This window comes from Anas acuta, chromosome 5 (assembly GCF_963932015.1).
Source record: "Anas acuta chromosome 5, bAnaAcu1.1, whole genome shotgun sequence".
Classification (NCBI taxonomy): Eukaryota; Metazoa; Chordata; class Aves; order Anseriformes; family Anatidae; genus Anas; species Anas acuta.
In genome coordinates, this window is record NC_088983.1 from 41,254,742 (window position 1) to 41,267,298 (window position 12,557).

At 31.6% G+C, this 12,557-nt stretch overlaps 1 protein-coding gene across 1 annotated transcript in view; it reads left to right on the forward strand.

Annotated features, from left to right (window-relative positions):
• The window catches only part of DPH6 (diphthamine biosynthesis 6), a 195,633-nt gene that overhangs the window by 52,859 nt on the left and 130,217 nt on the right, over positions 1-12,557 (forward strand). Inside the window, exon 6 of the mRNA XM_068684356.1 lies at positions 9,726-9,787. Within this exon, the coding sequence (XP_068540457.1) occupies positions 9,726-9,787 (62 nt within the window). The remainder of the gene's footprint in view (positions 1-9,725; positions 9,788-12,557) is intronic.

Below are 12,557 nucleotides of genomic sequence, written 5' to 3' on the forward strand. Positions count from 1 at the left end.
AAAGCCAGTTACAAATACATAGGAGTCTTTTCTACATTACACTGTTGTTTGTTTGTTTGTTTGTTAGTTTTAATTGGAAAAAATAAACATTTTTTAAAGGAGTTCAGTTTTCAGACCAGGTAAAGTATATCTATTTTAGGGAAAAAAAAAAATGCTTACATTCCTTACGGCGGTGAAGAAAAAATGGATGTCTACAAGAATATGCAACATGCTTTATCCAATCAGAATTATTTTTCATTAAATGTAGGTTGTTTTCATTTATTTGTATAACTAAAGGGAAATAACCAGGAAAAACAAACAACAGCCCCAAAATGGAACAAGTAAATACTATTTAAAATATAGGTGGAGTATATTAAGGAAGCATATGATATAAATAATAGATGCAACTATTTCACAAGCAGATATCATTGCCTTATCCCTGAAGCAAGATAAGCTTTTCTTTTATATTCTGCAACCTTAAAAAAAAAAAAAAAAGGCTTAAAATGGACCAGTTAGTGCACAAAGAGTCCTTTGTTGGCTATTTGTTTAAGAAGCGAATACCAAAAATACTTGTAGATAGCAATTAGATAGAAAATCACTGTGAGATTTTTTTTTTCCTTTTTATATTTTTGGCTACAGGTAAAAGAAAGATCTTATCAGAGTCAATTTCTCACCTGCCTCAGGCAAATGTAATTAGATGTAAGCAAATTTAATGGAGCTTGTGTGCTCTGGGGCCATTCTGTAATGCTTTAATAATTGCATGCCTTATTAAAGAGGATTTAAGGTATGAAGACTGTTTAACATATCAAGTGGCAAAGAAGCTAACATACAGTTTAACTTTTTGCCTTTTAGATTAATAATCAAAGCTAAACTGCAATGAAAATATTTAAAATAACAGATTTAATAGTCTGAAGGATGATGCATTAGATGGTACGTCCTACAGATGTTAATACAAGAAGCAAATCTGTAACTTGAGCTTGACATTCATCAGCGCTGGCATAGTTGTACACCTGCCTTGTCCTGTTTTCCATTAACTCAGTGCTAGTATTGGCAAGGTAAAAGTCTGTCATTTTATGTAGAAAACACATAATTATGCAAGTAAATGAGCATTAGTTTATTTTCCTAAATCCACCATTACAAATTAATACCACAAACTTTGCCAGTGGCAACAGTTTTCTATCTCAGAGTAGTATGCTTTTCCAGATGGAATACCAATTGCTCTCACTTACATGCAAAAGAAGTATTGTTAGCAGGCCTTCCTCATGTGCCTTCTGTTGATCTATATGTAGATCAGCTTGCTTTCCTTTAGAGTGTATCTCTGTGGCTTTAATGCTGAGAGAAGAACATTCCATGATCTAACAGCAAATGTAAGGAATAAAAAAAAGAGTAATTCTTACGAATGTCTGTCTTCCGTGCCACCTTCCCGCTGCAGATGCCTGTGTGATGCATGCTTCTGTATTTGACATATATCTCTTCAGTGGAAATAACAGAAGGTTAGAATGAGGTTATTCAGTAACAGCTAAAGTAGAAACTGTTGTTACTGTCTTTATGTGCACCTGAAATTCCAGTATTCCATTGTTTGTGTGAGAGTGTGCAGTATAGCATAACCATAAGATGTGTTTTTGATATCCTTGGTCTGTGGATACATTGTATGGGTTAGAGCAATAATTAACTTGTAGAGTCCACATATAACAGATTCAACTTTTAGGTAACTTTATGTACTGCTCTTAATTGTACCAGGTTCTGAAACAAATAACTTCTACTGCATCACGAAGTGTAATAACTTCAGTAGAAATTAAAAAAGGAGTAAGGTTTGGGAGGAATCTTAGGGTTTCTCACATCATGGTCTTCACTAAAAATTGAGAATCAAGTTTTACTTAGTTTTACTTTGCTTACATAATTAACTATACCTACACCTTGTTGAAAATTGACACTAAAACTTAAGTGCCATTACACATTTTGAAATACGACAACTTTCATTTCTGTAAATATAGTTGAAATTATTTTTGTTATGCTCGTAAGAGTAATTTGTTCTCAACAATTATATTTTCCTTGATGTTTTAAGAGGAATATTTACCTTCAGTAAGTTTTTATGAGGATAAGTGAACAGTGTTTACTTGAGAAACTGGGAGAAAAAAAATAAAAGCTTCTTCAGTGTTTCAATCAAAATCAGAACATAAATCTGATAATGGAATCTATGACAGTATTTACAACCTTTTTTCTTGATATTTTCTTTTTTTTTTTTTTTACTTAATGTGAAAGACTTGTTTATCATAATTTGAATTGGAGCACAAAGCGGCAAAAAACATTTTTCAAATATCTCAAAAATTTTAATGACTGTCAACTCTGTTACAAATAATGTATTCTGAAAAGTAGCCTTAAACTTTTATTAGAAAAATCATTCCTGAAAAAGGTTTAATTATTATCTTGTATACATATATGATAATTTCTAATGCATTTTTGTTACTGTACCTGTTCAGTTTACAGATTTGGCAAATGAAATTAATACCTAGCATGCACTTTTAGAAACGTTTTCTTATTAGTCTTTTCCCCCTTTTTCTAATCCTTGTTTCCTGACATGCCACTGTCATTGAACTTTCAAACAATGCTTCCAAAACTTAATTTCTCCTTTAGAGTATTGGCATTTTTGCCTTAGGCACGTTCCCTAATACATATGTCTGTGCCTTCATCATTCATGTTATTGACAATAAAAAGATGCCACATCTTTTTGTTCACCAGACATTGAATAAAAGGGCTTGAAATTTTGAAACCACAAAACCACAGGAGTAATTTTAGCTGAGGTTTGTTTGTTTTTTTGTTTTTTTGTTTTTTTCATGAGGGAAAGACTTTAAGTGAAAAGTTTTGGAAATAATACGGAAAGAAAATATTCTTTGCATTTGGAATGTTGTATGCCCTCATATTTGTATATGAATGACAGATAACAATGTAAGATGAGGTTTCAGAAGGAGCTTTTAATACATGAGTTAAAATAAATGTTTTAAAATCATATGGTAAAGAAGAGATGAGTCTGTGACCGTTTGCATGAGTGGATCTAGAAATAAGAGATAAAATATGATTCCTTCTTTGCCATGTAGGCTAAAGATTGGCAAGACTGGGGAGAGTGTCGATATTTTCAGTAGTAAAAGATAACAAGAGTTAGAAGGAAGAGTGGGAAAGTGAATGTGCCTGAAAATACAAAGTAATTGAGAGTTGACTTTGAGTGCATTGCATTCTTAAGGAGATGTCAGAGACAGAGAAAATTGAAGAGAGACAGCTTTAGAGTGGAAGGATCACTTTGCAATTTGAGATCAGATCATCTAAAGAAATAGTGAAAAGGCAGAAATGGGCTAAGAATGGACTATTACGCTTTTAAAGTGAAAAAAAAAAGGAAGTATGGGTTCTAATGAAGGAGACAGGACAATAGTCAGAACTTCGAGTTGAAAAGTAGTGGAATAAAATGAGCTTAGGAAAAGGTGTCAAAAACAAAAATAAGCTTAACAGAATTAAAAGCAGAAGGGGGAGATGGTGTTTTGTTAAAACTCAAGTGTTACTTGCTGCTCTTTGATGGTTTGTAAGATTTAAGTTCTGAATTCACAATTACTATACAGATTTCTATGCTGAAACAAAGCTTAAGCTCAAACCCTTTAAGATGTGTGTGTATTCTTAGAGCCATAGATGTTTTGTTTTCCATGCCCCTACAAGTTCTAGTTTTAGGACAAGATTGTTTATTTTTGCTTTGTTATTATTAACATTCTTTATTTCTGATTTATTTCTGATTGTTTATTTCTGCTCTGACTTTTACCCTTTTGTGAGTGATCTACTGGTTTGTTCTGTCAGAAGTCTCTATTGATCTATTTGTCAGCTGTGACTTTTTTTTTTTAAAGATTTATAACGTCTGCATGGGGATGAACGTAATGACATGGACACAAATTTTAGAACTTGCACATGCCACAAAATCAAATTGTAATCCCTTAATCATGCTACTACTGTTCAAAGCACAGAAATACCAGAATCTTTTAACAGGGACAAAAAAGCACATCATTTTTAACCAAACTGAGGTGTTACAATGGCTGAATTCTTTGAATGAAATAGATTAATAAACAAAAGGTGTCTTATACACTGGATCTAAAATAATTCTACTCAAAACATTTCAGGATTCCAAATTTAAATACTCTGAAAACAGATTTATAATGGGAAAGTCATATGTTTTAGCTGTATGAATGCAAAGTGTAATGTCTCTGAAGTCCATTGAAATTCCTGAGAGGAAATTGGTTGGGGCAGTATTTCTAGTGTGCTGAACCATTTGCTGTATGTGGTCTTGTTTTGAAAGATGAGAGGAAAAATGGATTTGAGAACAACAGTTTAATACTGTTTTTAAACAATTCTTCCACAATCTATTTTTAAACTATGGACATTTCCGAGTTGTACAAGTATCTGAAAATATTGTACTGTTATTTGATGAAACAATACAAAATTTGTTCAAAGACTTATTGAGGTTTCTCTTACTGAAATGGTAGAGCTAAACTGCTTTGAATTCTGGATGTAACTAGATACAAATAACTTTGATGTTAAGAAATCACAAGACATTACAGATAAAATTTACATGGCCTGGTATGAGTTACAGAGCCTTTTACTTCTTGGAATTCTAAAATTTGATGACAGCAGAGTAACCTAGTTTAGAAAACAGGAAGATTAACCATGATCCTTAATAAATTGTACTGGGAACAGTTGGTTGCTAGAACCAACCTTCAAGGTTAACTTCTAACTTTACCACTAACCTTGCAGATTCCATCCCAGTACTATTTCCACACTGGTTAAATTATCCCAATAAAATAGAAGAAGGCACACGATGATACTGCATGATTTTTGCTCTTTTATACAATAAATTTAAAGTATATTCACCTTAAATCTTTTAAAGGTGGGGCTAATAACCAGTAGGTATTTTCTTTCCTTCATTTTTATATGAAAATTTTGCAGCTTTTACTTTTTTTTTTTTTTGATGTTTTGGAAATGGAAATTCATGGCCTCCATCTGTTTTGCCATTGTTATACAACCTTTCGTGTATGAAAGTTATGATGAAGAATCAACTATGAACCTGTTATTTATTCTGCCAGACAGAAAGTTCACATCCTTCCCAAGTTTTTATTGAAATAAAAGCTAAATATTATACCAGGAATAATTTACCTCCAGGCAATTTAATTTAAGGTGTATATTTACAGTGCATTATTATCTCTGTGGGAGTTGCATTCCTGCAATATGAAGGGTATCTGACATTTGCGTATTCCTACAGAGTAAACCTGCTTTACCAACTAGTAGCTTTTTGGTTTGTGTAGGCTTTTCCTGTGCTATTATAAACATACTCTGATTCTTTGTCGTTAAAACAGTACTTAATCCACCTTCATAAAAATCAATATTGTTTACTTAAAGGAAAAAAAGACACATTTTAAGTATAGGATTTAACTTTCAAAAGCAGTGTTGTAGTCTGTTCTATTAGAGATTTTTTCTGAGTGCTACACTGAACCAATTATGTAGCAAAATTTCTTATAAGTAATAATTATGAGTCATTATTTTCTCAACATTTTTACTAACTTGAGGTGAAAATAGGCTTTTTGTATTAAAATGCTTTCTTTAAAATCAAGAATATTTTAAAATTATGAACATGCATAAAAACACTTTCTGAGTAAGTTGAGGCTTTAAAATATATATTTTTGTTAGCCAAATGTTATGGCATGAAAAATGGAACTTGATTTCTTTTTTTTTTTTTGAATTGTCATGATAAATAGAAGTAATATCAGGTAGTTGTCCTTCAAAGTTAAAGACTGTTACTCTAATATGTGTGAAGAAAGTGGACCATTTAATTCATGGTTTTCTTGTGTTACTTAACATTAATGCACAGCACCAGTGGAATGCCTTTCAGTAATGTTCTTTGATACATTTTTTTTCACTACAGAGCAAAGCCCTGAATTTCTGCCCCCATCTGTACATTGGTGTGGTTCTGTCCAGCATTTGTCTTGTGGCTGTGTGCATGAGTTCTGCAACCATTCGTGATAGGTGTAAGAAGGAGTTCTGTTCCTGTCAGTGGATTTATCAGGAATTACAGATGGACTAGACATTACTTTGAAGTGATTATACCATTTGTGCTATCATGTACTGATTTTGTAATAAAAGGGAGGTGAGAGCACAATTTGTTTTACTGGGTACTGTTAAAAACAGCATTATCAAATCTTTCATCACATACTGGTCTATCTCAAAGAAATAAAGTCCCACTTGCTTTCATGACAGCACATAATAAATTGACAGATGTAATTCAGTTGGGGAGCTAAAAGGCATTGGGAATAATGGGGCATAACATTCTAGGGTTAACATTTATTCATAGATGATGCAATTAAATAAAACAGGCATTAACTTCAAGGTCAGTCAGTAAAGTAATAAAAGAGAATATTTTAATTGAATTGTAATTGCTTCTCATTGATACATGCAAGTTAAGTAAAATCGATGTCAGTGCTGCAAATTACAGTTCTCTTCCTAATTAATTTCTTAATTCTACATAGTCATCCAGGCCCTGGACCTTGTTGTTGGTTTATCTACCCATTCAGCTTTCTTCACAGCTAGTTTCATGGAGAAGTCTGGAGGATGTAGTTAAATGGAATGTACTAATGCTTTATAATATATTGTTTTTCTTTGCACTCTAAATCATTTTAAGAATCTGGATCAATCTACTTCTTTATATAGTGAGAAACATGCGAAGTAGGAGCAGATTTATATTTGTTGTTCTATAAATATGGTAAAATAACTTATTAAAATGATAGTAGCAGTAGACCTATGGCTTTGTCTATACATGCACACCATTATCTGGATGTGGACTACTGGTTCTGCAAATTACAGCTTACATTGTTCTTGACGCCTTTAGAAGATGGTTTCTATTCATTCACAATACAAACATATTGGAAGCTAAAGGAAATTATGTTTTTCAAAAGAAAGATAATCCATCCAAAAAATAGAATGCTACTAACAAGTAGAAAGGGTACCTTGTAGTTTGACAGATTTTCATGTAGGTATAGTACTGTAGAGTTTTACCCATTTTGCCATACACAGGCCATTTATTTGTATTTCTGTAGTATTTGTGTAATAGCTTATTTTTCATTATTGTTTTGTATTAATTGGGGGCTAAACAGTAGGCATATTTTTCTTCATATCAAAGACAAGTTGTGAGAGCATAGTATGTTAGTAAATGTTTATTTTTCAACTTTCCTTTCTCACTTGTTTCTAATGTAAACCCTTAGTTTAAATTTAAAGGAAAACAATTAGCTTTATTAAGGAAAGGGACTGAATTTATAAGAAAAGTAATGATATTAATGGAGAATGTTAATCTAAATTTCTAATGACTAATATAATATGGTATTCATTACAGAATGTTTAACTAATACCTGTCCTATTAAAATCAAGGACATAATGCTAAACTGGTATTAATTGGAAGATACCACCAGAGTCGTTGGAATTGTTCACTGTAGACAAGATCAGCTTTCACCACAGCATATACCACAAATGCTTCTGTTCTATTTTTAATGAAGTTGATATGATAGCTTCACTTCATGTGCTTCATGGTCACTGTAAATTGAAGAGTATAATCTACCTTGAGTTTCTAAATTAGCATGCATAGATGTAAATTAACTCTGTCCACAGTGGAGAAAAGGTTCTCCAGCTACAGCAAATCATTGCAAAAGTTTAAAAATAGCAAGCAAGAAAAATAGTACCTGTGAAATGAAGATGTTGAGAGAAGTAGCTGACTACTTCATATATTTAGTTTTCAAAATTAAGAGCATAAGTTGTTGATTTTGTAAATCTTCAAAGTGTTCATCCCCAAACTTAGATTGATAAGGTCTCTTCTGTATTTTCTTATGTCTTGTGTGTTGTATTCTGTATTTATAGTTCTTTATAAATAAGTTTACAGCAAAGAATAGAGGTATGAAATATATATATGGTTTGTGCCAACATAGATGAGATATATATCAGAAGAATGAGATAAACCAATATCCCATATGGGGTTAGTCAGTGCTTATAACCACATCTAATAATACATATATTTAGATATACATATATGTATATATCTCAAGAATAACATTTTTCTTGAACATTTCCATTATTTGCCTATTTGCTCCATTATATAGCAGATTAATAGATGCACTGTTGGTCTGATGCAGTATGGAAAATAGTGGGAGTTTTGAATTTATTGTTTTGAAAAAAAGTTTTTTACTTTTCAGAGCAAAGTAAATCTATTGAAATGAAGATATTTTTGAATTAATTTTCACAAACCTCAATGATCCATATCTTATATGTGGCAACACATTTTCATTCTGTTAATAAAGAGCAAGAAACCAATACCAAAAGAAAAAACAGATGGAGAAGAAACTGACCCCCTTCATTTTAATTATTGAGTGGTTTGTAAAGTGTTTCCCCAGATAGTAAGGGAATTTTTCATGCACTTTAATGAAATATTTTAAAACTTTATTAATGTTTTGAAATCTCATTCACTCTAACTTGCTTTAGTTTCACAGAAATTTAAGTATACCAAGCCCATCACTGTAAAAATTAAAAGGCATATCAGCTATTTGAACTCAGCAAAGACTTCATATAATAGTATGCCATACATTTATGTAACAGCTTTCATCATCAATGAGCTAAAGTGCTTTGCAAGGTACATGCTTCAGAAATTGCTTCTAAATGGAGTCATTCTGGTGGCAATTCTTTGATGATATCCATTATTATATAAAGCATTACAGCAGGAAGAAATAGACAAGCATTGCGATGAGCACTAGAAAATGGGATCACTGAAAATTTTCCAGTGTACCTTCACTGTCAGAAGTCATCATTCTGTTTTCTTTCTTACTCTGAGTGTTAAGACCTTTTGACCACGTAGTCTCCAACATAACTAGGATGTTAATTTGGTTACTGACTGATTGGGATGCCTACTCTTGAAACAGTTTTTCCTGGCCTTTTTTTATCCCAGTACTGATTAACGTCAATTATTTGTTTTATTCCTGAGAAGTGACACTGTAACAGCCATGAGTTGGCAAAACTCATAAAGGCAAGAAGCCAAGACAGGAATGCAGACAGGCAAGTTATTAGAATTGTCAAATTCTAAAAGGCCTTACTTTTTATCTAGGAAAATAAATCAAAATGTAGACATCTTACAGAATATTTTGTAATACATCAAAAGATAAAACATTAAAGGCATTCTGTAAGTAACACACAGATTAAGGGTAACACACACAAAAGAGTTTTTATTACAGAAAGCAGTCTGTGTCCCCTCCAATAATTTATGTATCTCTCTTGCAGGAACTACAATAAATTAACTAGTATTTTAATTCAATATGTATATAGAAAGGTAACTTCTGCCTTAGGAAGGTTATTTCTGTGTAGTTTATTTATTTATTTATTTATTACTGTGGACCAAGATGTTTACTGGTTACTGAAATTTCGAATAAAGGAAAATGATAGCTTTTTTAATTGACATGCAGTGCAAAAGATACTGGCCTTATTCTTCACAAACATGGAAATGACTTGCCCAGAGAGGATGAGACAATTCTGACAAAGTTTGTTTTCCTTAGGATTACACTTATTTTAGTATACAGTAGGATTATTTTCTTAGGGAGATATGTAGCATAAAGAAAGAATTAAAAAATAATAATAATAATAGTACTTTTAAAAACATATTTTAACACATTTTTTTCTTTTTTCCACTCCAGGTTTAGATCCAGATAAGCATCTAGGAAAAACATTGGATCAAATGGAGCCTTATCTTTTGGAGGTATTACTGAAAGAATACAGGCAAAGTTATTGACTTTCTGCAACATCACTTTCTAGTTGTAAAATTAACTTGATCAAAAATACTTAGTTATTTGAGAAATTAGATCCTAACCTAACGTTTATTGTACAGAGAACATTGGCCTCTGATAAACACTTTCAGTATGAAAAACATTCCTTTTGAAGGTAGTTCACAATTGTTGCCAGCATCTTTAAAACAGAATAAGGGCAAGAAGCTTCAATATTAAGAAAATATTAGCACGTGTAAATAAGATAAAATTAAATAATTGCATGCAATTTAGATACTTTTGCAGTGAAGCATGTATGTGGCAAAATCATAGATAATACAAAATGTCTCCATCTGAAGGTTTCATATCCTTTTTACACAATCTGACCATGTTAATTACGTACAAAGTCCTCAAAGCAGGAAAATGGTTATAGGTGGTGCTGATATATATATATATTTAAGATAAATTATATAACTAGGAATAAAAAGACCAGATTTTGTAAGTCTCTTTTGGGTTTGAGGTAGAAGCATCAAAAATTGAGCTAAGTACAATTTGAGAATAATTGACCTGAAAATGTGTTTTTGTATGTTGTTTTGTGACAGAGTTTACTGATTTCTTGTCCACAAGACAGTTAACAACCCACAACTCTTTGTGTTTAGCTATTTACAGAGTTTTGCTGTAAACTTTATTAGCCTAAGCCATCTAAATTTGCACAAAACAATTCCTAAAAATACTTCTTGTTGTTTAACTTAATTTTCTTAGTCATTTATATAGCTTGAGGCATAAGGATAGATAATTGGCAAAGCTAATTATGAAGAATGAATGTTCAAGACACTCAGATTGTCTTATTTTTTTTTCCATTTGATCATTCACTTTAAAAAAGAAAATCATGAATTAAAAAATCCCAAAGTACTCAGATTCTTCCTGATACTTGGCTAAACTGTTTATTAGTTGATTTTATTGAAGTTCTCACTGTCATGATTTAATATTTCTCAAAGCCCACCTTTGTAGTTTTTATCTTTTATTGATATGCCAATAAATAGAACAGCAATGATCTTAAGGTATTCTATGATATTCTATATATCTATATATATATATCTATATATATAGATATATTCTGTATCTATTCTATATATCTATATAGATATATAGATATCTATAGAATATCATATTCTATGATATCTGTATCATAGAATAGTTTGGTAGAATGGTTAAATGTAATAAGACATTCTGACGCTGTTTGTAACTGGTTGTCAAGGTTTTTTTGGACGGAGACTGCATTGCTGATGTTTGTTCATGTAACTTTCTTCTGTATGTATGCATGCTGTGACAGATAAAGTAAGTGCAAATATATTGTTTTTACTGGATACTTATCCAGTAAAGGCCTAATGAAATCAAATCATTAGCTATAGACTGTAGAGAAAAGCTTAGGTTAATGATTTGACACATTCTTTCACAACCCAGTGAAGTCTTCAACACCAGAAATTCTGGTAGACAGTGGGATTCTCTTCTGGGTTATCTTAAAATCATTTTAGATGTCAATAAAGTAGTTTTATATTCAGCAGGGTGTAAGATTTTTCCTTGTAGCATTTTTGCTAGTGTGGCATGCAAGTTTGTGTGAATTTCTGCTGTTCTGTATAAAAAAAAATTAAATAGTGTTTTACCTGTTCTTGAGTTTTGTTGAAAGCCAGTTTATATGTTCGTTACTTCAGTGACCAGAAAAATGCCTCTGAGTATAACAGGGTCTTTGATATACTACTGTAACATGTTCTGTATCAAGTCACGCAACTTATTTTGATCTGGGATTTCATGGAAACATCCTTCTTTACATTTTAGCATGTGAAAGTTAAAGTTCCGCTTCTCTGTTACTAAGATCAGGAGTTGAGACTGCATGATATAAACTTATTTTATTCTAATAGGTTACCTTAAGGAACTAACAATAAAATCAAAATCAATTTATATCACATTGTAATTTGTCTGTTAGACATACAGGAAATAAGCATGAAGTAGCTATTTTATCTGAGACATTATAAAACAAGTGTCAATATTAATGGAAAGAGTGGGAGGGGAAACTCTGCTTTCATCCAATCAATTATTTAACTTTGGAAACAATACATAGTCGCTTAAATTTCTGGTCTTCTGATTGTATTGAGTGGAAAAAACTTGGAATTAATTTTGCTTTTTTTTTTTTTTTTTTTCTGACTATATACAGGAGGTTTGAGTACAACCCATACTTTTTTCAGGGGTGAATTTTACTGGCTCAGAACAGTGGCAATGAAGGTTCTTGAATTATTTTTGTTCTAAATTATTTTTGATTATTGTCTTTGATTAGTTATCGATGAATGGTTGCAGCATAATTCCTAAATTACTGTATTGTTCCATGTACCACTGTTTCCCATATACATGGGAACCTAAACTGTAGGTTTTACACTAAAGAATTTGTTGGCAACCTGACAAATCTCAGAGACTTCTTACAGACTCCTTGAAATCCATGAATAGAATGTTAAATGTATATTATTGTAATATTTGTCTGTACTTCTGTCTCTATAATAGACAGTAAGAAATTGTTTAGTCATCTGTGTGCTTGTCTTAGAAGTTGTCGAGTACTTCTTGATGTAAAGAACATTTCTGTAATTACAGAGAATTTACTAGCTGTTACAATTTCTGTCTGGGGAAAAAGTTTTCACTTGAAACAAGAAGCACTAGCATTCAGATATTCTATCTTTGATTATTCAACATCAGTGAGAAAGTCAACTTTACTCCTGT